The sequence below is a fragment of the Prinia subflava genome, chromosome 2 (assembly GCF_021018805.1).
Source record: "Prinia subflava isolate CZ2003 ecotype Zambia chromosome 2, Cam_Psub_1.2, whole genome shotgun sequence".
NCBI lineage: Eukaryota > Metazoa > Chordata > Aves > Passeriformes > Cisticolidae > Prinia > Prinia subflava.
Window position 1 is genome coordinate 57,054,682 of NC_086248.1, and position 26,426 is coordinate 57,081,107.

Here is a 26,426-nt window from a genome sequence, read left to right on the forward strand (position 1 = left end):
CATATTTTTAAAGCTGTTCTGCTCTCTATGAAGAACCACAGTCCCTTCTTGCAAACAGCATACTCAGAAAAAGAAGTATTTATTCCATATTTGTAGAAAAATACACTACTTGTATTAAATGTCCTTGTTTAGAAAGAGAACATGAAGTTTAATCCATATGTAAATTCTGCAGCAAATTTTGAAGTGGTGGCAGGTGGAGAACAAATTCCCAGTATGGGAACAAGGTTCTTAGCTCAGTGCTGTTCTTCAAAAGTCAAATATAAGAGTTGGTGTCCCGGTGTTTCTGTTTCTTGCCACATTTTCCAAAATGACTGTTGAAACAGAAGGGGAGAGGAGTGTAAGTGTGAAAAAACACGAAAATGTGTAGTTCAAGTTGTAGTCCGAGCTGTAGTACTGAAACTTTTTTTTTTTTTTTTAATAGAAAATGTCCTCTTTCTTTAGTTTGCATATTGAATCAGGCAAAAGTTGTTAGTGTAATATCCAAAGCCTGTCCTTGAAACATTAATGTATAGCACTAGATCCTCAAATTATTTAACCAGGGTGTAAATATTCCCTGCATATCTGCAGGGCAGTGAAGAGTCTGGCTTGCTGTGTGCCAGGAATGGGAAAGCTGTGCCTGCAACTCTTCAGCTATAAACTCATCTCATATGTGACTTTTAAATGACTTCACAAATTGTGGGATTGCATCCATGATAAGCGGCCTTTCTTCACAAGATGCTTTGACTGAGGTAATGGCTGGTTTTCTTGAGCAGAGAGTTGCAGGCTATGCTTTGCAGCACCTCTCTTGTGTACTATTGCTTTCTGCTTCCAGAGATGCATAGGACAACTTTGTGTCTCTATGAGAAGAATACAGATTTTATCACCATACATTTTTTTAATAGCCTTCCTTAGTGATACTGCAAAGTTCAGGTTTCTGTTGAGGAAAATACCACCTGCTCATAGCATCAACCTGACTAGGGAATTTACTTTGACCCTGGAACAGTCAATACTTTATGACAGTTGGTAAAGTCGGGGGAGAACGTCCTTAGGAAACCTCACCCAAGTATAAGTAAGAAAATACATCTCATACCTTGGAAGCTGCTCCACATCCTCCAGTGTCTCTGGTAATGAGATTCCCTTTGTCTCTGGTAAAAGCAACACTAGGAGGCCACAGACAGCTGCAAGAATACCTACAATGGACATTGAAGAAATACAAAAGCAATAGGAATATTGTTACTTTTTTTATTTTCAGCATTTATCCACTAAGAAAAGTTTATTCCGATTGAGTTTGAAGTGAGATGTTTTAAGTGCATCAGCTAGTTCTGATTAACCTACACTAATCAAACACCTCTGTGTTACATTAATTTAGCCTATTACAAGATCACTTGAGGGCTAGGAGCTCATTTGCAGCCTGATCTCCCCAAAGGGAAATCTTAGAAGTCAGAAACCTGAGATAAGTGCGCACAGGCAAATGTATAAAAACAGCACAGGAACCAGGGTGGTATTCCTCATGTAGAACAAATCTGCCTTTTCCTAAATTCTACATCTGTCATGTAGATGCATCTGTGTTTCCTGAAACCGCTGAGATTTTCCTGAAATACTCTCTTCCTTTATCCATGGCCAAAGTAAATTATGTGATTCAAAATAAAAACTCCTCCTTGGGGGACAGCGTTCAGATACAATCTGAATTAAGAATGGATATTTTGGAATAATTTCCTGCATAGATATAACTTACATAATGTATTAAGTCAAAAATAGAAGGGCAGCAGCAAAAAAAATCAAGTGTTCTCTGACTGTTGCACAGTTCACTCTGATCCTCTCTGATTTTGTAGCTGTTTGCTTAAGAGAGAGAATTCATATGTCCCTCAAAAGCAATAGAATTTAATAAGTAGATAATGTGAACACTGTACTTCTATGTCTTTTCTTGAAATAATGGTAATCTTTTAAAATACCTTTTGTCTTTCCAATTTTGTTTTCAGCTAAAGTTGCAAATCAGTGCAAATTTCCCTACTTATTCTATCCTTTTCCTTTTGATTTTTTGCAGTCACTTCTACCTCCTAGAATCTGGTTTAACCACAGACTCCCTTGCAATTACAGAGCTGAGCTGTAAGGTTTCTCAGTCTTACAGCTCTTCATGTAGTGTCTTTTCTGCTCCTTCAGCAGTTACCTAAGCAGACCTGAGCTCTTCCACACAGTGCAGAGAAATCACATTTCACCTCTTTGCCATTCAGCCTCTTGCTCTAGGCATAAAGGTGGAGAAGTGCTGGTCTGAGGGGGAGATAAGGCCACATACTACTTTTACCCCAAAAGAAAAGCTCTGTTAGAGAAGGATATTTAAACTTAAAGTATGTTATAAACTAAATCTTACTGAAAATAATTAGAGGTAGCTCCAACCAAATGGCTGCTAATCGGAAAAGCAGGAATGGGGCTATGATCCCACCAAGATCACACAGACTTGAACACAGGGAAACACCAAAGTTTCTGCAAAAGACAAAAAGTACCAGATATTAGAGAGGTGCTACCAAACAGAATAACCAGCGGTTTAAGGAGTCAAATGTAGACTTAGCTCAAAAATTATCTCTTCAGGATATGCCATTTACATTAAGCAGTGGCTATTCAGCTGGAAAACTCTGGAGAAAACCAATTTTAACTAAAGGACAGTGAAATAGGAAATGGGAAAAAGCAGAGGTTGAAAAGAAAAAGTTGAAAGATTCCTGGGAGCTTTTGACATACCTCAGTGTTGTAGGGTACAATTCACTGTTCACTAGATAGACAACTTCAAAAGCTATTGTGATGCTCAATCTTCCCAGCGTGGCAACCGTCGTTTTGAGCCATGGGATATCTGTTCAGACAAAAAGAAACACTTCTGTGTGAAGTGTGCTCTGCCACACCAGCAGAGCATTTCTTAGAGCCCCAGGACCTGTCAGCAGAATTATACCACAGGAACACTGCAAATCAGACTGAAAGGCCACTGCTGTAGGTATCAATCTGTACTGGCATTTATTGCTTTGGAACACCATATGAGGCTGCTTTGGAGAATTAGAGATCACTAGAGTTGATTGATTCAAAATGCTGGTGGGTCATAACAGCATGGGTGGGGGAATAACCATCATAAGCTTCCACGACCACATCCAAATTGTGCTCCAGAAAGAAGTATTTTTCTATATAGTTATGTTATGCTGTAAAGAAGCTCAGTTGAGTCACCTCCCAAAGCCTTCTGACCACAAAGAAGGTACCTCTGAAGCTGCATAGAATCATAGAATCGTTTAGGTTGGAAAGGCTTTTAAGACTGTTGAATCCAACCATTAACCCAACTCTGCTACTCAAACACTAAATCATGTCCCTAAATGCCACACCTACACATCTCTTAAAAACCTCCAGGAAGGCTGCAGTAAAATAATTCTCTCTAGAGCAGTCCACCTACCCTTTGTAATTTTTTCTAGCCACTGCACATTAGACACACTCCTAATTATGCTCCTTGTCATCCTCCCTTCCCTTTCCTTTCATACCTGGCACAACTGGCACATGCTGTACCTGACACTGCCCCGTTGGCTCTGCCCAGCTCTCCCAGGCCCAGTCTAGCTCCAGTGAGCAGCCACTGCCCTGAATACATCAGTGGGAAGCCCTCGTACATCAGCAGGGATGTGGTGGTCACCCACACATGGCAGGACAGAGCTGCACCTCTCATTGTGAGCAACCCCTCTCTGGAGAGCTGGTGCTCTTTGGAAGTGCATCACAAGGAGTGTGACAAGCACTTCTGTCACGCTCTTGGGAGAGGACAGTCTCCTGCGTGGTCTAACCATAACTAGGCAGACAGGGAGGCAAGTGAAACAACAAGCCTTAACTTGGCACAAAGGGGAGCTCTGCCACTGGAGAGGGCTCTGGCAGGGATTGTGTTTTTCAAACCTTGAGTGGAAGAACAAGAAAACATTTCAGTTTTCTCTGAACCAAAAATGAGACACTTGGGTTTATTTCCCTTCCAAAACAACCAAACAAACCACCATTAAACTTCATCCCATGTTGCAAGCACTGTTTTTGTCCTGAAGAGTTCTGTTTTCAAAAATATACAAGAAAAACAAAAGCTGGAAAGAGCAAAACAAATCCACATCATCTCCATGGCACCCCTTCAGTCATCAGGCTCCCAAGGTGATGGTGACGTCCATGTGGATCCTCCCTCCGTCAGAGGACTCGAACTGTGTGAGCAACACGGTGTGATGGGGCTCACAGCTGAGAGCTGCAGTTTTTTCCATCTGTATAAACAGACTTCTTCAAAGCAGCACTTGGACCTCTAGTGTCCAGTCTACAAGTATGTTAATCCCAAGGCTGTCCTCTCCTACTGAGAGGAGGCTGTTGGCAGCCCTGTGATATACCTTGAGAAACTAAAACCTGTTAGGATGGCCAGGACCATCCCTTACTTTGATAGGAACAGTTCTGGGGAGGAATAAACCTTTCTCATGTCCATCGAGCTGCTGCTCTGCAGCTACAGTAAGGCAAAGCATAATCCTATGGTTATATACAATTCAAAGCCTCCAAATCCTTCCTAGGGATAAAATAAAAAATAAAAAATAATTTAAAATAAATAAATAAATAATTAAACCACCAAACCATGGTAGGGAAACAATTTTAAAAAAAGAAGTGCTGGGAAGCCTTTGTGCAATATCAGACCTTTTAGCTGTCCCTGAAAACAGGTAAGAATGGCCTAATCAAAAGACATATCTTTCTCCCAGCCTCTTAGCATTGTCCAAACCCCTGGGAGAGTGAGGGAAAGGCAACAATCTCTGTGATGCCTACCACAGCCCCTACATTGTATTGTGGTTTGCATTGTTCTATTTGTAAAGGAAAAGACTACCAAGATGACTCACTGATTTCTGACACCACCAAGCGTGTTCCATGTCAGGGAACATGTATTTTCCCATTATGTTTGTATATTCTTCCCTTGCATTTCCCTTTAAAGAGGCCTTTCTATACCTCTCCTGTAAGACTACTCCCAGCTGTTGCTCATAGCCCATCAAAGACATGGCTGTTCCATGCGCCAGGGCCATCTATACACAAATGAGGTGTGTTGTTCCACGTTTTCCTTCTGTCTGCCGCTTTGTGTGTCTCGCTGTCCCTGCTCAGGGGGTGTCAGAGAGAAGCCATGCCCTGCAGAGCCTGTCTCAAGGAAGGGCATCACCTTCTGGCAGGAAGGCGGTGATGAGACAGGCGACGCTCGCCACGATGTTGCTGGCGGCGAAGGGCAGGCGCCGCCCGATGCGATCGATGGTCACTATGATCAGGAAGGCGGCGGGCAGCTCCACAGCTCCTGAGATGAAGAAGTCTAGGTAGAGGTTCCCTCCGATGATTCCCAGGCGCATGACAAGCCCTTGGTAGATAAGGGCACTTGTGAACCTGAACAGCAAAGGGAAAAAAGTGTTGAGGCAAACAAATGATTGCAAGCAGCTGGAGAGACCCTGAGCGTCACAAGAGAATCCTTCCTGAAAACCCACAGCCAGGTAACCAGCTGGACTGACACGGGCACTCACCAGGCGTACATCAGGATGAGCGTGTTCCTCCTCATCTGGGGAGTCCTCACCAGGTCGAGGAAGGACGGGTTGCTCACCTCCTCGTTGCTGATAGTGATCTGAGGAGACAAGTGAGCAGTAGGCAGGAGTCAGGGAGGCACTGCGACAGTGTAAATACGAGGATTGGCAATATTCCAGTCCAGCGAGCAAAGGTGCTTACGAGCCAGTTTGCTGCTCATAGCACTCCAGGGCAGAGCACAGGCATTGGAACAGCTAATAACTGGACATGGCTGTGAGCTTTCCTTAATGATGATTGTGCAAAAATCGATTAAAAAATCCCCAATCTTAACTTGAGAATGGAAAAATTATTTCCTCCTTGTTGACCCGGATTTTGTTGGAAGGTAATAAGCAGTCATTGTCACATCAGAGCCACTGGGCACAGAATTGCCTTTGGCAGAGAGGAGACAGGGCAAAGCAATGGGCTGAGGGAAGCAGGGAGAGTGGGGCTGAGCAGCAAGCAATGGGCTTGGGAGTATCACTGGCAGCACAGCTGGGCAGCAGGAAGAAAAGGGAGTGAGAGAAAGAGCAGATCTGTGATGGTGCTTGGGTGCTACAAAATATTCGACCAGTGAAATTCAGAGGGTCCTAAAATACACATGCACTGTGCTGAACATGGCTTCGACTCTCAAAAAAATAACCTGCTATGTATGAATTAATGGTCATCATACTGCCTACAAAGTATAATAAATCTGTTCTCAGCTGCTTCCAATACAATCACAATGAGCACTCAATGAAATTACTGGTTAGAAGGTTTAGCACTAACAGAAAAGAGCAGGATTTCACACAGTCCTGTGTTTACTCGCTGGAGTTCATTGCTGTAGATATTACAGAGCCACAATGCTCGTAGGGCCAAAAAGGGATTAGTTACATTGATCTAGGCTGTTTTTAACTCCAGCCAGCAGTTTTTAACCATGCTGTCCCAGCCAGGTGGCAACCCTGTGTTCATATGGTCATGTGGCAAGTGAGGAAGACATAAGGAAGATAAGGCAGAGGCAGTTTTAGTCAAGGACCAACCATGATACTGCCCAAGAACTGGCAGCCACAGCTGGAATTGCTATCAGCTCTCAAAGCAGCTGTGGGGAACATGGGGTTAAACCAGCTGTGCCATTTTTAGAGAGATTTTAGGCAGCCTTGCTGCTTTAACTCTCCATTATTGACCCTTCCTGAGAGAAGGCCTAAGAGGGCAAAGAGAGGAGCAAACCTCTCTCTATTACCACAGCACCTGCTGCTCATTCAGGTGCAGGAGCCCAGGTCAGAGGGAAGAGAGGAGGGAAAGTCAGAGAAGCTCGAGGTAATGTGCAGATCCATGATAAGAACACAGGTAAAGCCAAAGGCATTGCCCCAGTGGTCTCATCAGCTCAGGGCTGAGCCCAAAGCTTTCACCCTTTATTTGTTTTATTATATCATAAGGTAGCACAGCTGCTTTTCAGTGAGATGTGGCTGGATGTATTTACACATGACTTTTTTGTAACTGACTGACACAAAGCTTTGAAAGTAAGACAGAGAAACACCACATTTATTTGAACTTCCTTTCTACTCCCTCTCAGTTTTCTTCTGTAAACAGAGCCAAAAGTTTTCTTCAAAGCACTGCCACTTGTGCTGCATGCCAGAGTCCTTAGTGAGGCAGGCTGAGGTTGCTGGGTTTCTGCACTGCTCTTGGACTCTCATAATATGGTTATAAAGCTGCCATGTCTGTTGTTTATAAGAACAGGCTGCCAGCCATCAGTTGTGACTTTGTGCAAATATGGTTTTAGATTTCCAAAGGACTAAAGATAACTTCAGCACAACTGCCACTTGTATTTTTATGTCTTAATAAAGTCAAAATAACCCCAAGCATGACTGAGCACTTTTTTATAGATGAAGGAAAAAAGCATTATCGACAGTCAGGACTTTGCAAGAGAAAAAATCCTCTTTTTGTTCTTTGAAGTCAAGGAGAGCTTTGCCATTCACACCAGTGCAGTCAGGAATTCAGTGACAGAGCCCATGTTTCCCAAGATACACAAACTGAAAACTCTGGATGAAGTTTTATAGCTTCCCTCATATTTTTTGTTCCAGCAAAATTACATATCAGTTTTCCCACAATTGTTTTTATGTATATAGTTCTACAAATGCTTAATTCTTCATGGGCCATGCAGGTTTATATGTACATGGATGTGTATAACATTTACATGTGTAAGTTAATTTATGCAAGAAAGACCTATGTCTAGATATGTTCTATAGGGTAGGAAAAAATCTGTAGATAAAGGGACAAGTTTTGATCCAAAATTCTCCTAAGAAGCAGCTCACTACTCAGAGGGTTGCAGTTCATTCTGGTTTTGGACAGAGACCAAAAATTAGAAAATTAGTTTGAAAAAACTCTCCATGGTAGGAAAAATATGAGCAACTGGAAAAAAGGAGTTTATAATTTACAATTAATTTGATGAGTTCTGGTTGGGGTTGACCTATACCAGTGTCGTAACTCACAAAGCAAAAGCAGCAAATGTTTATACTTTTTCATATAAAGGTCATCTGTGGTTTCTGCATGCCAACAAAAACCCAAAGCTGCAACATCCAGAGCCATGTAAGGGACTTGGCCGATGAAATTGATACTGACATACTGGAAAATCTGAGCCCAAGTGCATTGAGGGATAGTGCCCCTCACTTCCCCCCTGAGTCTCCACACCTGCAGCACTTAGCCTAAAATTCTGGAGCTGCTTCATGAAAGAAAAGTCTGATATCAGTTAATGTGAGAAATACCCTTGATCCATTAGCCATGCACTTCCTGGAGATGCCCTCTTTCCTCTGGGCACAGCACAAAGGATGACAGAGATTGTATATTTAAAAACTCCCAGGAACAGATCCAGCACAAATCTGGATGTGTGGAGGTTAATCTGTTGCAGCTGTGAGTGGCTTAAGGTCATGAGCATGGATACTTAAAAAATAATACAACTGAAAACAAAAAGCAAGGAGAGACACATCTTTCTGACATGATGCTTTGAAAATGCTGATGTTTAGAGAGGAAGAGGGTGTAGCAATGCAGAGCTGAACGTGGAGGGGAAGCTGCAGCAGCACAACTTCTTGCTACATGACTTGGGGAATGGTTGGTGCTGCATAATTCTAACCTGGATGTGGGAATCACACTGGTGTATATGCCCCAGCAAAAGACAATAATTCATAGACTCACAGAATGGTTTGGGTTGGAAGGAGCACTAAAGTTCATCTAGTTCCAGTTCCCTTGCCATGAGCAGGGACACTGTATACTAGGCCAGGTTGCTCAAAGCCTTGCCCAGCCTGCTCTTGAATACTATCCAGTATGGGCCGTTTACAGCTTCTCTGGGAAATCTGTTCCACTGCCTTATCACTCTCACAGTGAAGATTTTCTTCTTAACATCTAATCTAAATCTGCTCTCTTTCAGTTCGGAGCTATTCCCCCTTGTTCTGTTCCTTCATGCCCTTGACAAAAGTCCCTTTCCAGCTCTCTTGTAACTCCCCTTTAGGTATTGGAAGGCAGCTCTAAGGTCTCCCTGGAAACTTCCCGTCTCCGGGCTGAACAACCCCAGCTCTCTCAGCCCTTCCTCATAGGAGAGATGCTCCAGCCCCCTGATCATTTCACAGCCTTCCTCTGGACCCACTCCAACAGGTCTATGTCCTTTTGTAATCTCATGAGGTCTAACAAGAGGTTTAACAAGTGCCTCATCTGGGTCCAGGCAAGCCCTGGAATCAACACAGGCTGGGAATGAACAGACTGAGAGCAGCCCTGTGGAGAAGGACTTGGGAGTTCTGGTGGATGAGAGGCTGGACAGGACCCAGGAATGTGCACCTGGATCCCAGAGCCAGTTGTATCCCGGGCTGCATCCAAAGCAGCGAGGCCAGCAGGGCAAGGGAGGGGATTCTGCACCTGTGCTTTGCCCTTGTGAGACCACGCCTGGAGTGCTGCATCCAGCTCAGGGTCCTCAGCACAGGAATCATAGAATGTTTTGGGTTGAAAGCGACTTTAATGATCAGTCCAGTTAACCTCATCTGTTCTCACTGAACCATAAGTCCAATGCTGCAGTAATCATGGTCTGAGAGCCAGACACTTGGTACCATCACAGAACAAGCCAAATGCTGCCATGTCACAACAGCATTTTTTGAAATGCCTTTCAAGTTCTGTCACGACCACTGGCCAAAGGACTGTAACTCTAACACGTTATCCTACTTTGTGAATAATTATCTCAGTCAGAGCTTCCTCAGTTGTGAACTTTGCAGTATATTTTCTCCCTGTTGGGATAGAAGCAAATTTATACTTAAAATCCAATTTCCCTTTTTCCTAGAGCTGCAAAAACAACTTACAGAAAAGGAGCCAGGAAAGTGGATCCTGCGATCTCCGCTCACTCTGTCAGATAAAATGGCAACTGCTATGAAATACCATTGCCCCTCAGCTTAGTTTCTGATATTTCCCTCAAGTTTTTAAAGTAGGGGCACTACAAAAGAAAGACCTGATGCCTTGTTTTAGACTTATTTTTTTCAGCCTGTATATTTCCAGCCAGTTCACTTTTCCCATCTTGCAGTTAAGGAAATAGCTGTGTATCTGACAACAAACTGTTCTGGTGTGACCCCATCCCTTAAAGAGAATGCATTTTTACACCACTAAACATTTCAAAGCTTAAGAAAGCTTAGCAAAAACCTCTAGCTCAAACATATGACCGTACCTCTGAGTAATGTGGTGAGAGAAATTTGCCATTGTGTTTTGCAATGCTGCGCATGATTTTTAATGCCTTCTCTCCCTTTTTGCGTGTCAGGAGCCAACGTGGAGATTCAGGAACCACCCTGTAAGAACACAAAAGTGGTAAATTAGGCTTTTACTCTGTAACATTGTAAGTAAAGCAAAACCTTTTATCTTTTACCCTCTGTTGACACAAAACACAGACTTTGCAGTCTTTTTCAGTCAAAAAACCTCTTTTGGGGATTGCTTTTCCAGTTAGCCTTCTGTAAAATATTTGATACTAGTGGGCAAGAAAGAAGAAAATAAACTACATCAATACTCTGCAAAGCTGAAAATCAGAAATCTAACTCTTGTATCTGCACAATGGTAGTCAAAAGTATAACCAACAAGCAAAGAAGATTCTGTAGAACAGCAACAATGAAAACAACACTAAACACATAGAGTAACACATACAGGCACATCAGGAACCTTCTGGCTGTATCACTATAGGATACACACACACAAATGTACTTCTTTTGTAAACTGAACATAAAACAATACTGCTGCTGGCTCTCTCAGTTTCTGCTAGCCATGGGCTAAGATGATTCACTATGTGAGGGTTCACAGCAGGTAGTGTTTAGGGAAGCAATGCTCAGGAGAAGGCTTTGTGGATTGGTCTCTTTGGATCCATCCCACAGGACAGCTGCACTGAGACAGGTGTTTACCATGGCTTAGAGCTCTGCTTTCTCATCAGCTGTACTGCCCAGCTCAGGGGACCTGAGGGCAAGGTCAGACTTTACCTAAGTAGATAACGGGAGGCAGAAGTGGGGTCTTATGGCTGATGGGAAAAACAAACTTTGGTCAAGTTAAGCTTATAAACACAGCAGGTTTCTGTGAAGGGCCAGTTGTGGCTGATCAGAGAGGCAAACTATGGGCAGAAAAACTGAAGTAATGGATGTCTGTGATTCACTAAAAAGGAATTACAAATTACAAAATCAACAATATGCAAATATCTTCTTCCTAACCTACATCTTCCACTCTGGATCCACAGCAGGACTCTCAAGGTGCTCAAATAGCAATAATGACAAGAGCAATGACTGCAACATTACCAATAGTAGAGCAGGAAGAGGAAGTTGGGCAGTGAAATAGCCAGCTGGATCCCCTGCCAGGTGGGAATCAAGTATGCAATTCCAGGGAGAATTATAATTCCCAAGGTAAAGAATATCTGAATCACGATTCCAACAATCCGCTGATCGGAACCAACGATCTCCGTCACTGAGCAGAGACAAAGCCAAAATAAGTAACACAGAAACAAACCCAATTTATACAAAAAAATATTAGAGGTGAAATATGATGAAGGCTGTGCCATATCAGGCCACCAGGTCTGGTCTAGCCCAGCATCTTGTCTTCAGCAGTGTAGGCATGTCACTGAGGCTGTCCAGGGCAAACGTGAGGGACACCTGCTCATCAGCTCACGCACCCTTCTTCAGCCAGAGGGGTTTCTGACTGCATCTTTGCTACTGAATCACATAGGGCCACAACAGGGGTTTGAGACTGCATCATGATCATGCTTGGTGGGAAGTCTTAGCACTCTCCCTGGTGCAGTTTTGGCACATGCCCCAGACAAGGGGATCCTTCGGGCAGAGGCTGTTCCCAGCAGGTAATATGGACAAGGTGTCTGTGGGGAAGAGAGTTTAACCATATCTTGCTGGTTACTCTGAGGGTAAGGTATGATCCAGTCTGGTTTGTTTATTTATTAGGAAAGTTTTAGCTTTTGTTAGTTGGGGTTTTTTTAAAATAATTTTGTGGGGGTTTTATTTTGAGAATGTGTCTAATAGCTCTGAAATCTATGCTCGTTTTTCAGGCAATATCCCATGGCCATGACATCCACAACTGAGGTGAGCAATGTAAGAAAAAGTGTCTTCTGTTTTAAAACTGTCTCCACTACAACAGTTTCAGAGTAAAAGCAGAGGGTTTTACCTTAGTTTGGAACACACAGAAAAAAAATTATTTTAAATTTAATATTTATTTATTTATTTTGCTAAAGGAGGCACAAATTTACAAGTAACAATGGGTTTTATTTGCTGTCAATGCAGAGAGATATGACAGCATGACCATTTTTATTGACTGTCCATCACATCTGCATGGCTCAGGGGCAGCTCTGTTGCCTAAAGATAGCTGATTAGCACTGCCCCCAAAGGAGCTGGATTGTATGTAAAAGCAAAGGGAGGTTATTGGGGCAACCTGAAGCACACATCATGGGCTTTGGGAATGTATTAATAGCAACCACCCTCCTGGTGCAAACAAACCTGTGATCTGTATGTGTTTCTCAAAAGATGTTAGGTTGGTAAATACTCTGGGTTATCCCAGGAGATGAGAGCTGATCCCTGAAGGGCTTTGGAAGGAATCACTCTATCCAAGAATTTGGCACCTTTAGGTCTGCAGCAATAATACAGTTTACCTGAGGTTCTCAGGATCTGAGTTTTCTCCTAAAGTCAGGCAGCCTGATCTGAACACTGAAAAGCATTCCTTTCTGTTAAAGCTTGGCAATTTCAAGGAAGCCATGGGTCTCTCACAAAACATATTGCTGTTTAGAGCACTTGCCAAAGTTTCAAGATAAGATCTCAGTTTAAAATTTAGCCATGTGCATGAAAGTAAGAGGAAAAGCAGCTTCTGGTCCTTTCACTGGATCTTAGACAGGAGCTGCTCAGCAGTGTAACTTGGCACAGAAAAACAAAGTTCTTTGGGCTTTAGATGCTAAAAAGGCCAGACTGGTATGTTTGCACATACATCACCACAGTGCTCCCAGGTCTTATTGTAAGTGTTTATGTCTGGTTGCAGTTCTGCTGTCATTTATCTGAATTCCACTAGGAATTTCAAACACTTGTGACAGACCTCAGAGACAACAGCAATGATACAACAATGCTTTTATTTTTAGGTAAATCTGACATCCCATCTCTTGAAGGATGCCTTCCTCAATATCTGGCTTTTTCATGCTTTATGACTGCCTTGCTGAACCTGGCAGTCATTCAAGACACCACAACAATATCCTTTCTTTGTCAAAAGGAAGCTTGCTATGCAAAGAGCTTCATTGCTATAGACTATAGACTGATAAATTATAATCTACCAAAGATTTTGTATTCCTGCTGTTTTGATGCTATTTATAACAAAGCTTCCCTTTCTTTTCCCTTTTCAGGAAAATAATAATCCTAATATGGACCCTGGTGTCCAGCCTGACACTAAGCAAAGTCTCCCAGCTAAAGACTGAAAGCAGCCAGCCAAGCTGTGCTCCCAGTGAGGAGAGGCAGCTAACTCCTCTGAGCATCTGTGTAAGACATTCAGACTCTGCCAAAATAAACCATGTCCCTGTTTGTGTATCCGCTTTATCTGGGGCTTGCTCTGCAGATTTTTATCATCCTGATGATCTTCTATGTAATAACAAAACCTTTATGTATGAATAATCCATTCCCTCCCCTCTTAATCATTGGAAGACAAATGCATTAACTAGGATGGACTTGAGCCATTATTTGCTGATTCCAGAGCCAGTGCTTTGCTCCCAAGAAAAAATATAATGACAAGCAGATGCAGCCAGAGTCTTTTGTCCCCCCAAAATCCCTCACTTTCCCTAACCAAGAACGAAAGAAGGTAACAGCTCTCACCAATCACATAGCATGTCATCCAGGTCCCCTTGCCAAACATGCCTTGGAGAAAACGGAAGATCAAAAATACAGTAAAATTTGGTGAAAATGCCACTATGATACCACATATCCCAACCCCGAGGCAGGAGAGCAGGTAGATGAGGATTCTGCCATATCTGTTGAAAAAGGAAAAGAAAGTGGAAATCATGAAAAGACACAAAGATTTTTCTTTTCCCCAAAACATTTCATTTTAATGCTAGATCTGACAGTGCCTTTTTGAGACCAGCCTTTTTCCAAAAGGTGGCTCTCTGAAAATTTGTGCTATTGGCCCTTGGGATATGGAACTCTTTTCCTGTGGTAGTTATCACTATTGTTACATCACTAATTTCAAAACTTGTAATGTCCTCACCAGCCCTCATTTTGTTTTAGAAAACTCTTTGTCTTTTTGTACCTAAACTGTGGTCCATATGTTCCAATTCAGGTCTTTGATCTGATCAGGTTTTTGATAAGAGCAATTTTTGCTGAGAATTTCTGTTTCCACAAATTAGTCTTCTAACAATAATTACAGCCAGTTCTATGAAAGTCATTTCTGCTTTAACTACTCTATGTGATTTTCTAGATTCAGTTTCGGTTTAGACTGCATCTTTTCAAAATTCGCCTAATGTATTCAGGAGTTTCACTTTCCAGCAAGAAATATAATTATGGGCCCAAGGTAAGCCATAATTAAAAAAAAAAAAGTTCCTGTAGTTTCATGGAGTTTTCAACCAGATCCATTCTTCTGAGTGCTGTCAAGGAGACAAAAGTGAAATGATGTGGCTGCAGCACATTCCCCCAGTTCTGTCAATATACAACATTCACAGCTGTACAGTGGTTTCATTGGGATCACTATACAAGCACTCCTAGACATATTATTTTATTTTAATAATTGGCTGTAATATCTCTGCTCTTTCACAGTTTTGTGGTGCTAGTATCACAATTATCTGTCCAGACACTGAGCAGAGATATCTTAAGTTATTCTGTGCCATGGCCTCTTTTTCCCTTGATTTTTCCCTTATTACTATAATCCTTGGAAAGATGAGGGTTTCCTTGAAATTACTTTTTTTTGCTAATTCAAAATTTTCTGTCTGAGATGCCATTACAGATAAGTTTGCCTATGAACAAATCATACTCTAAGTTATTATTATTACTACAGATATCAAAAAAATATAAACCAGGCAGAAAGTAATTTACAAGAAAGAAAAGAAGAAAAATATTCTGTCATTGAAACCATCAGGGGAGCTCTTGGCCAATGGACAGGTTGACTACTGTTAAATAGCAGCACAAAGCACAAACTAGGCTCCCTTCTTTACTTTCAGACCAAGGTAGAGCTTGTGGGAGCTCTCCACTCTGGAGCAGGTTAGCTACCCAAGCCTGAATATGGCCCACACCTTTTCAAAGAATCATGGAATGGGTAAGGTTGAGAGGGACTTTTCCATGGTTTCATCCAGCTCTCAGAGAGCTGAGGACTGGTTGGCAGGAGCTATGACCTCGGAGGTAAGCATGAGTGCAGCCTGTGAATGGAGAGAGTTACACACTGAACCCCTTCCTTCCTTCCTCAGGTAGCAGCTTTCTTCATCAGTGGTGCCCATTAAACATCTTTCAGTAAACATCAGTCAGAAAGCTCCTCTGAATCCTTCCTTTTTGTTTCTGTGTCCTCCTGCCCTTCCTGGGTCCAGATGTGCACAGCAAACTTCAGAAACCACAAGAAAAGTTCATTTCATAGCATTTTAAGGTCCAAATAGGACTGGTGAGTGCAATTGCATAAAGTTTCCAGCCCAAATCAAAGCAACATTGGCTGGGTTTTGTTAACTCAGTTTGGGGATATTTATCCCAAAAGAATTAAAGCTGCAAAATGCTGACATGTGCCTATTGCAGGTGATACTGCAATAGTATCACCTGCCAACAAACCAAACAAACCAAAGGACAGCAGAGCTCATACTGTACCTGTCAGCAGCATAGCCCAAGATGAATGCTCCAGCCAGGAACCCCAGATTGAGGATGGCCTGGGAGAGATCCAGCATCCAGGCATTGCCACACACAAGATCATACTGTGGGAACAAGGGAGAGGCATAAGCACCCAGGTGGGTCATTTGTCAACTTCAGGGCAACACATGACAGAACTGCAAAGGTCCACAGGGGAAGGGGACGCTCAAATATGCTTGCTCAATAACAAGCACCATAGCAAGCACTCTTAAAGTGGCCATGAACAGGGAGAGCTCCTCCTTGCCAAGAGGATGCTGCCTTTCATACATTAATTGTCCAGATCTGGAAAGCAAATCACTCTTCTGCGAACACCGCTGTTAAAGATGGTGCCAAGGCAAAGTCCTGACTTTGTTTGGTGCAGAATAAGGGTCCACAGCTATTGCCAGTGAGAACAGCATCTCATAGAAATGGTTTAATTATGCTTCTAACTGCCTTCTAGATAAAAGAAAAAAACTTGTAGTCTCTGAGGAAACTGAAAACAGATCTCAGGTCAGTTTCAGACACACTGAATATGTATTCTCTTGGTGTAGCTTTCCGAGACTTTTCTAGTCCCTATACTGCAGCATCTGTAACTCCTTAGCACTACTAGCAGGGATGGGGGTGGGGATAGGGGAGGCAAAGGGAAGGAGAAAGTGGTTGAGAGGAAGGGACTAGGAACAAAAACTAGAATGAAACTAAAACTGAAGTAATTCTATTGACAGCATGGCAAATTACTTTAGAGGTTCCTGGAGAATAAAGAAATTTAACCACTGCAGACTATATGGGATTTGGGAGGTTTTAATCCATACCTGGGCTAATCTTTGCAACAATGAGGCCTCAGGACCCAAGGAAGCCATAGACAACAGCAGCTGCCACTATTTACCTAGAGAAACCCTTTTGCTTTCAGATGTGAGCTATAGGAAATTTTTAATTGTCAACAAGGTGCTGGTTGCTGAAGCACACACAATGTGCCACATCTGTGCTCACTAGCACACGACAACACCAATGCTCAAGTACTCTGCTTCAGCAGAGTGGCCACAGGGTGGGCTAGAGAGACAGCAGCCTCTTTGACCTTTCTCCAGTTCTCCAGACCCTAAAAGTTTATGCTGTGTGCCCGAGCTCCATCCCAGCCCATTTGAATGCTGTAATGCCAGATCATTATCTGGGCCCGAGGTCTCAGAGGTGCCTACGCAGGCCATACAAGGGGCACCTCGCAGGTCTCCAACCAGACAGATATCCCACCTCCTCTGGCTTTAAACTAAGTCATGGTTTTGATGGCAACCCCATTACTCCAGGGAGCCTGACTGGCCACCTTTCAGCCAAGGCAAGCTATCAGCACCTGGCTTCCACTTCTGTAAATCTTGAGCAAGAGCTGCAGAAACCTCTGAGAGGAATAAAACCTGCTCTCAGCTGTCATACTCAAGGGCAACTGCAATGCTTTCCTAAAATAGTCTGATTATAGAGCGGCACTTTCAGATTCAAATGCTGCTTAACCTCTTGCTTTTTGAAGCTATGACTATGCTAGCAAATTGTATCAAAATATATATTTTGGAAAACAGTGGAGATTTATAAGAATGACCATTAAAAGAAGATTTTTTAAATCACAATGCAATTGCCTGTGCTGATGCCAGAGGCTGGAACTTTCCTTGACCAACCTTTTCAAAAACTGTATTTATTTTTAAGTTATTTGATCTCTCTTTACTGTAAAGAAGCAAGGAATAAACTACGACAAAAGAAGGCAGGAGAACAAATGCATGCCAGAAAGGAAGGAGAAAGTATCTTTAACGGAGAGGATTCTTTCATCTGTACAGCAATTTCCTATGATTTATGCAGCAGCTGGAGCTATCTCTAACAATGTAGTCAAATATTGTATATATTCTGGGAAACAGTATCATACAGGAAACTTCTAAGGGGCTACAGGCTCTTTCTGAAGATTAGGGACAACACACAAACTGTTCTCCTAAGTTAGTCCTGCACTTTCTCATTCTCTAAGTATTTAAATAATTTCTGATATAGGTAAGCACTTCTGTTTGATGTAGTACCTAACATTGAAGTCATCACCCAGCTAATGTCTTGTTTTTCATTTGCAAACACAACCTTTAGAGGGGAATGTAACCTTTAAAAGAGACTTGAACATTCCTCAGAGACCTTTTCTTTATCGTAGCTGCCTGTCAGACCCAGATTTCACTGCTTCAGCTGGGACCTGGTTTGATTGTGCATGAAAGTTATCCCTGTATGCACCCCTTGGGCAAAAATCATCTGCAACAGTTTACCCACAATTGCAGACTGCCTCCAGTTAGTCCTTGGTCCCCTCTGCGGGACACCCCTCCCAAACACCTGCCGTGTTCCTTGCTAGCAGCCTCCACACAAGGTGGTGCCGGTGCCTCCTCTCTGTTTCTGAACATTCGTACACCCATCCGTGCACGGGCTGATGTGTACACTGCTGAAAATGCCAAACTATTTATTGCAGTGCCAGAGGATGGGGGGAGAAGGCTATCAAAATGTAAAGTAAAGCCTTAGGGTTTTCTTCCCCTGATCTTAAGCCTATTAGTTGTTCTGGTTACACCCTAAGAAACCCTGCTGGAACCCCGCAAGCTGGCTCCTCGCTGTAGTCACCAAGCAGGTCACCAAGCTCACTGGCCAGCTCCAGCTAAGCCACATCCTCTTCCCAGCTTTGCCGTGCTCTCAGCCAAGCCCCTCACTGCACCAGAGCAGGCATGCAGCACAGCCCTGCAGCTTCACCTCTGCATTCAACCCTGCAGCTTCACCTCTGCATTCAGCCCTGCAGCTGACCTCTGCATTCAGCCCTGCAGCTTCACCTCTGCATTCAGCCCTGCAGCTTCACCTCTGCATTCAGCCCCGCAGCTTCACCTCTGCATTCAGCCCTGCAGCTTCATTTCTGCATTCAGCCCCGCAGCTTCACCTCTGCATTCAGTCCTTCCCCCACCTGGAGGATTTCTGTCCACTGTGGGACACAAACCACTGTGCACCTGAACACAGACCCTTTCCGTTTAGGGAGCAGATTAAAAAATGGCCAAATTGGGAAACAATCCGCTTCCTCACTGCTTTTCTCTTTAGCCTTGGTGATGAGCTGCTACTGTAAGCAGGAATGACGTGCTGACATCACAGACAGGCAGCAGGAACAGCTCCTTCTGGACATTCCTCTATAGTGTCCTTAAAGGATGGGAAAACCAGTTCTGTCCTCCCTGCCAGCCTTGCAGCTCATGGAGCCATCCGCTCCTGGTTGGAAATACATCCCTGTCATGAGTGTCTGCATATGTGCTGAGGCTTGGACACCAACGAGATGCTCAGATTTACAGGAGCAATGGTGTGACTGGAAGGAAGGGTGCTGGGTGCTTCTGTAAAAGAGCAGCAAACCAGTTAAGTGAGATCTCTCTGGGAGAAGGAAGAGGCTTTGCCCTGGCTCCCTGTAGCTCATTAGTGGTGAAATCCCTCTAAGGAGTGGCAACTGGAGGAGCTCGTACATGACTGATGACTGGCAAATATGGCAGTGTGGCAGCTTCTCATTTCTTCATGACTTTGGAACAAGGCAAACATTTTCCTTTCCAGTCTGACCTACAGACTAACCACAAACATGTAATTCCTGGTACTTGAGAGAGCTTTATTCACTTCAGCACACATATTCCTGCAGAAATATATTGTTTTAAATCACAACATACCATTAAAAGCGCCTCAAAATGTAGCAACCTTGGGGAGGAGTTTTGAAGAGCTTTAATTGTAACTGCCTGTTACAATTAAATTACAAAACAATGGATTAAACTCTATGGTGAGATAGAGTTCATAGTTAAGGAAACCTGGGGAGATGCTGAGTGTTGCTGAATGTTCCCTATTTGTTGCTGGGCAGCTCTTCTCCTCTCGTCCACTGGCCTTTCAAACTGCTATCTCTCCCACATCCTTACTGCAACAAACCCCTCTGCAAGTGCATGCAGTGGAAAGGGAGAAATTACCTTCTCTTTCGCTTTCTGTCAAAGCTTCTGGCAGAGCACTAAGGGATGAAGCCACTGTCCCTCTCCGTGTCTTGTTTCCAGCTGAGCACTTACCAGGACAAGCAGAGTCAGTCACTACCCTGCTGCCAGGGCACTGGGGCTCAGGGCCCCAGTTAGTTAGTTAGTTAGTTAGTTAGTTAGTTAGGCCCAGGACAGGTTAGTTTTGAAAGCTTTGTAAGTTTTCCTCCTGTGCATGACCAAAAGCTTTTTGTCCCTGCCACTGGGATCACCTCATTCATTGAGCGTCCTGGCACAGAAAGCCTGTTCTGTACTTCTCCTCTTTCTCTGTCTCTTCAGGGCCAAAGCAAGAGGGAGGTAGAGAAACTCTTCATCTCCTAATGAGGGAAAAGCAGCAGCTTTCCTCAAAATAATATGAAAAAAATTGAACCCTCAATTAGTACCAGTGGGTTTGATGGCAGTGGAAGAAGCACAGCCCCACTGGCATAACCCCTGCAAGAAACTGCTCCAGCCCCTCATATGGAGAAATCTTAGTCAGAGTTTCATAAGAAATTCAGCATTTGCCGCTCCCTCTGCTCTCTATATGCCCTTTTCCCTTTTCTCTCCCCTAATTAATATTAACCTCACCATGACAGTGAAAATAAGACAGGATATACTGCCATGCCAATAACAACAGTCACACTAGAACAACAATTTGAGGGTAAATTGAGTTGTTTATTCCCTTGGAGGAGGATAGCAGAAAGACCAGCTGTGCTTTTTCCACCCTGAGTTTGACTGACGTGTTATCTCCTTCTCTCAGGGACTGTAAAAACCATGAGACAAACATTATTTGTTTCTTTCCAGGTTTCTCTGCAAATGTTGACTGATATTTTCTGGAATGCCTGGTGAGCAGAGAGTAAGATTGATTCCCAGCAGGTGTAATAGGCTATGTTCAGATGATCATTTGTCCACCTCAGACCCCACACTTTGGCAACAAAGTATTGTTAGATCTCAAGATGGCATCATACACAGTGTGCAGATTTGCTTCAGACAGGACATACAGAAATCTGTCCCTTCTGCTCAACTCCTGCTGACAAAGGCTGAAATAAATGCTGCCTAAAATATGCCCATCTGTGCTGTAGCTGCTGCTGACCACACAGACCTCCTCTTCCTTCCCTCCCCCACCTGTGGCCATTTCCCTGCAGTTGCAGTTGAAGCTCATGCCCATGCCTTGAAGAGTCACCAATGTGTCAGAAGAAAAATTTCTTCAGTGTCTGAAGAAAATGATGCTCCCTTCACACACTATTTCCAGCTGCCCTGTCACAAAGTGCTAGACTTGTCTCTCAGGGACCATAGTGCATAGTGCCAAAGCCCAGCAGTCTTAAAGATCAGTGACCCCATCTTCAGCACAGTTTTCTGGAAAAGTTTGGTTTATTGACTTTGGTATATCATGTATACATCGGTCCTTCATAAGGCTCACCCAGCAGGACCTGGCAGGCAAAACACTTTCTGTTTCACGTGCTACACAGCTCAGGGGATGACCTGGGCTCCCCTCCAGACCCCTGGCCCAGAGGTTGTGGCCCCCCAGTCCACTGCAGCCTCCCAGCACACCTGTTGTTTCTCCATCTCCATCTGCTGCACAGAAACACAGTCCTTCCCTTCCCTCCTCCCTCTGAGGAGCTGCTGCTGTCACCAGCCCTCCCTCCTGAGCAGGGCCAGCCACCTGCTGGGACCAGCATCATTTCAGGTGGCACCAGCTGGCATGAGTCAGGAATTGATTTACCTTGTTAATTTACCCTGTCAGCTTCCCTCTCCAGGAAAAATCTGAGAAGCCACTGCATTCTCATCCTGCTGCTGACGCAGATTCACAGGGAGATATGCAAGAGATGCTCAATTAAACTGGAGCTGATTGCACTGGGCCAAGGTTCTCTGCACAGCCCCACCACCTCAACACAGCTGAGTCTCAAAATGATATCTTGAAACCTTTATGTCAGCCCAGGTCTTCTTTGTTTAACTCTAACACATTGCAGGTTTGTGTGTGCAGCACCAGTGACAACTTTCTCAAATCTGGATTGCCCTCACAGAAAAGCCTGAGCTAAAGCACTAGAGCACAGAGCCCCTTGGCCATGTCACTGCAGAAGTAGGCACCTATTGTCAGAGCCTACTGGACACCAAGAGATCTTAAGAGGGAATCTTTGGCAATACTGTGTTGCTCATCACAAGAACAAGGTAACTGGCTTTGCCACGTGTTGCTCTTACAATACAATTTGCTAAATTAATACAATTTGCTCTTCTGCTCAAATGCTGAAAGAGGAAAGTCCTGTACATTCTCCCAGAACCTCACTGTGCCCCAACACTGAGACCTGGGAGTCCTGCAGCAGCAGGCACCTCAAGCAGTACTTAAAATAAGTGTGTGCTTTGTATCAATGTACACTCCTCTTCTTTCCTTTGCTTCCTTGTGCTGATGCTGCTGTGAACACCTTTGCATAAGACAACTATCTCAGATGAGAGGATGGCCAGTGAGCAACCTGAGCAGTGAAGTCAGGTACTACAATGCATTAGTTTCACAACTCCTTAAAGATCAGTCACATGATTTAGCTTCTGAGGGTGCTCAGAGCTTATTGCAATAGCCTGTGCTTTTGGCTGCCAGACCTCCTGCGTGATATGACATCTATCCACAGAGAAGGCTTTATATGTCTGCTTTTGGCCTCTGAATCCCCTGTCACACTGCAAATCCACACTGGACCTGTGCTTGCCATAGTCCTGGAAGAATTCTTTCAGTACACTGAGTTTTCCCCTCCTCCTCTCTCTCCCTGAACAGGCATCCCGAGACTGTTTTGTAACTCATCCTTTTAACTTTGTCTCCCTGGTCACTTCCACTGCTGATTCAACAAGACACGCCAGAAATCTTTAGCTGAAAGAAACATTTCTGCACACATGGACAAAATGAAGCATTTACAAGTAGATGGGTAAGGAAATAAGTCTTTGGTGAGCTAATTAAACAGAGGCCAAATTGAGTCATGGTTTGTTAGAGACTCAGCTGGGTGAAAAGAGACTAAATTAAATCTGGGATATAAATTGTCTTTGCTGGATATATAACTCATTATTAAGATATCAAGTCCCTTTTAGTAGCTGACCTCAGAGCAATTGAGTCAAGACATGCATGCCACAAGCCTCCTTTTTAGATTAAGAAACTGAGCCTCGTGGGATATGATTTATCCAGAAAATGTTGCAAAACTGGGAAAAAGTTCCAAGTGGCACAGGTCACAGCCCAGCAGCCTCCACCCAGGGTGGACCTGGCCAGCAAGAGTGCCTCTAGCAGTCACAGTGACACCAATGGTGTGACCTGCTGCCCTGGGACAGGGAGAGACAGTCCCATCCTTGCAGACTGTTACTCCATGGTTTTCCCAATCTGAAGCTTTGGGAGCACAGGTAGGAGTGCTTGCCCAGTCATCCCTTCATCCCTCCTCCCTTCCCTGGCCCTGAAGGGTCTCTCCAGCAGAAAAGAGCAAGAAAGTGAGGATGAATGAGGTATTTACCCAGGAACATTGAACCTTTCACTCCCATTTATTGCTGCAAGACAAATACTGGTTTCCTTTCCCCATAGCTGTACCCATTGCTGCTGGAAAATCACAGTGGCTCTGTTAGATACACAAAGTACTGCCATAAACGGACTCTGAGCACGATCTTACAGACACAGCCTGCATGCTTTCACCTGTAACAAGGCTGAATGGGGAAAACAACGGGACAACAAAAGAAAAGGAATCTCTGTATTTTTATTTTTAAGGTCTATCTCCTCACAGTCCCCCAGCAGAAGTACCTTGGAGGCAGCATTATAAACTTCTCAACATGTCCATGTCCTATGGATTGTTCCAGAGCCAGGCTGCAGCTCCCAGGCACCATCTGTCCTTCCTCCCTGCCCACCTAGCCCTGCCTTCCCCTGCCAGCATGGGCAGAGATACACCCTTATTAGGGACCCAAATTTGACAGCAGCTCCCTGCATGGCACTTGCAGCCCTCTGAGCAGCCTTGATTTCACCGATCACACACAAATGCCAGATCTGAACCTCTGCTGGTTGGGTGCTCTGACTTCTCCTGAGCACAGACCTGGCTAAAGCTGCTCAGGCTGCACACAGGGCTCAGGGAGCAAAGCTGCTGCTCTGGACAGCCCGAGGGCTGCGAGTGGATACAGCAGTCCCAGCTGGATGGGAGAAGGAGGGTGAATTGGAAGGACGGGATAAGCATCTCTTGTCAGTGTTTGCTCAGGGCTTTGACTGCTATACACTGCTCCCTGGTTTGGAGGACACAGCTCCAGTGCAAGCACCCAATTAAAAAGCACAGCAGGAGGCTCATGAGACAGACAGGAACCAGGGCCCTCAACTGTGCTGACACATTTTGCAGTGCACCTTGATTATTTCCAAGCCAATCCCTCTAAGCACACTTTGTATGTTTCATCACTTCATGAGTGACAATTGCTGTCAGAATGACCCTAAAACACACACTCCTGGTGTGCAGACTGTATTTTGAAGCCAGACCACAGCACACCCACGGCACCATTACAAATCTCCTAGGAAAGCATCTTCACTGGCCTGTTGCAGCCTAGTTAAAAAAATCACTGCATTTGCCAGCGCTTACCACCAGTGATAACAGCCTGCTCTTCTCTGACACCAATATTCAGGAAAAGCTGAATGTTAGCTTTGGACAAAAATGTGTGTTTGCTTTTTTTTTTTTTTTTTTTTCCCCTCTTTAGTAAGCACAATCACTTCTGCTGACTTCTGCCGTATCTCAGATAGGCAGTCTGCCACCTGTTGTTTTTTATTACCTGCAAACTTACATATTCAATACTGGAAATACAGAGAAGAGATAATCTACATTGATCCTGGTCATAGAGTGCACTTGGAGTTTACACCCCCAAAGTTGCTGGCCCAAAACTGAGCACCAGAAGCCTCAGCTGCAAGGACCTAACACTTTGTTTTAATCTAACATTCCTCTGCAGACAGAGCAATAACTCTGCAGGGTATTCAACTTTGCGTGGTCACTTGGCTTTGAACAGCCACCTTTCATATCAGCTCACCTTCCCCTAAAAGCTTGGCACTTAATCACACTCATTGACTGGATTTGCTTGTGACTCAAAATTAAATAAATCTGGAAAGGAGAACCAGCCAACAAAGCAACCACCCTTGGACTGGCAATCCCATTTTACTGCTGCAGTCCCGCACCAGGACAGACACCGCCGGTGAGGGGGTGTGTGTTTTCCTTACCTCGCTGACGATGGATGAGTGGGGCTGTTCGTAGGCCCAGTTGCCGTGGCAAGGGGCCAGGGGCGGGCTGCCCGCGCTGCGGTTGCCGTGGCGGGCGAGCGGGCTGGCGCAGCCGGCAGAGGTGTCCCAGGTGATGTCCAGCCTCTCGCACTCCCCGCGGGCGGACTCGTTCCCCAGCTGCAGGGGCAGCACCGTGAAGTTTCGTTCCTCTTCCAGTGTCCAGCCACATCGGTCACTCAGTTCAGCCGCCCCGGGGATCCTGCACCAGAAGGTGTCTGGTGCTCGCCCAAGGAAAACGACGCTGGCGAACAGGGAAGAAAAAGTTATGCCTGTCTGGCTAAGGAGGAAAAAGACCCTCTTTTGAAATCTTCCAAATTCCCCAGCCTCCTTCAAAACCTCATCAAAAGATGGCATTCTGTGGGGTGGTGTGTCCACTGGCAGCAGCCCGAGAGGTGGCAGAGTTTTCGTTCACACTTCGCATCGACTGCCGGCACTTCCTACGAACATGACGGTGTCGCCTCCGCTCGCTCCTCTCTTCTCATGTGCACACACACACAGGCAGACAGACAGACAGACAGACAGACGCGGAGACAGGCGGGTGCGATGCCGCCGGTGGCATGAGCGCAGGCGGAGCGGGGCGGACATGCGGGCGCACCCCCAGCGCACAGCCGGGCACAGGGGCAGGCTCGGGGCTGACACGGCCGGGAGGAGAGCGGGCCGAGGCGGGCAAACAGGGTGTAGGAGAGGAGGGGCGTGCGCCTCCTATTCATCCCGAGAGTTAAACGGGTTATGTAATAAACCCGGTTAACTCCTTCCGAGCCGCCAAGGGCAGCTCCCGCAGCGGCTGCCACAAGTGAATAGGTGCGAGGGTAAAGCAGACTTAAATGGGAAAGCGCACATGAGCTGGTGCAAAAAGCATCCGTGAGTGATGCAGGCTCCCTGCCGGACGGCAGGGGCAGAAAGAAAGTTGTTTCAAAAGACGTGTAGTCTTTCCTTCCACAAAAAGAAATTGATAACTCTGGCAAAGTTCATTACTTCTTCAAGGCACTACTTCAGCATCTGTACACACCTAATTCTCATGGACTTTTTCCTTCTGTAGCATAAAGTGAGGGTCACAAACTGCAACAGACCAAAATCCGAATTTTTTCTTAAAGTTTGATCTACCTGTTCAACAAGGCATTTATATGACCTTGTTAAATTTAGTTCCACAAAATCTCTCAAATATTTAAAAGAGAAATGACAGTGTTTCTTTCTCAGAAATGAATGGAAAACAAGTTATGTCACTTTTCTACTCAGCTGTTTGAGGAAGGGGGAGAAAAGAAGAGGGAGCCAGGACCAGGGTGCCTTTTGTGTGCATGTGAGCATGTTTTGTACAGAACA

General features: G+C 44.5%; 1 protein-coding gene across 2 annotated transcripts; it reads right to left on the minus strand.

The window, feature by feature from the left end:
* Positions 1–62: 62 nt before the first annotated feature.
* On the minus strand, positions 63–25,762 carry SLC22A3 (solute carrier family 22 member 3). Of its 2 annotated transcripts, XM_063390073.1 has the most exons (12): positions 25,443–25,762; positions 25,047–25,347; positions 15,825–15,928; positions 13,863–14,017; positions 11,313–11,478; positions 10,211–10,328; positions 5,502–5,599; positions 5,153–5,367; positions 2,713–2,821; positions 2,348–2,460; positions 1,070–1,169; positions 63–311 (listed from the first exon to the last, which is right to left on the minus strand). In XM_063390073.1, exons 1-12 carry the CDS (start codon positions 25,445–25,447, stop codon positions 254–256), a joined length of 1,542 nt encoding a protein of 513 aa, XP_063246143.1. In that variant the 5' UTR covers positions 25,448–25,762; the 3' UTR covers positions 63–253. The 2 variants fall into 2 exon arrangements, with proteins under 2 accessions (XP_063246143.1, XP_063246142.1); XM_063390072.1 differs by having other exon boundaries at positions 25,047–25,761.
* Positions 25,763–26,426: the final 664 nt, after the last annotated feature.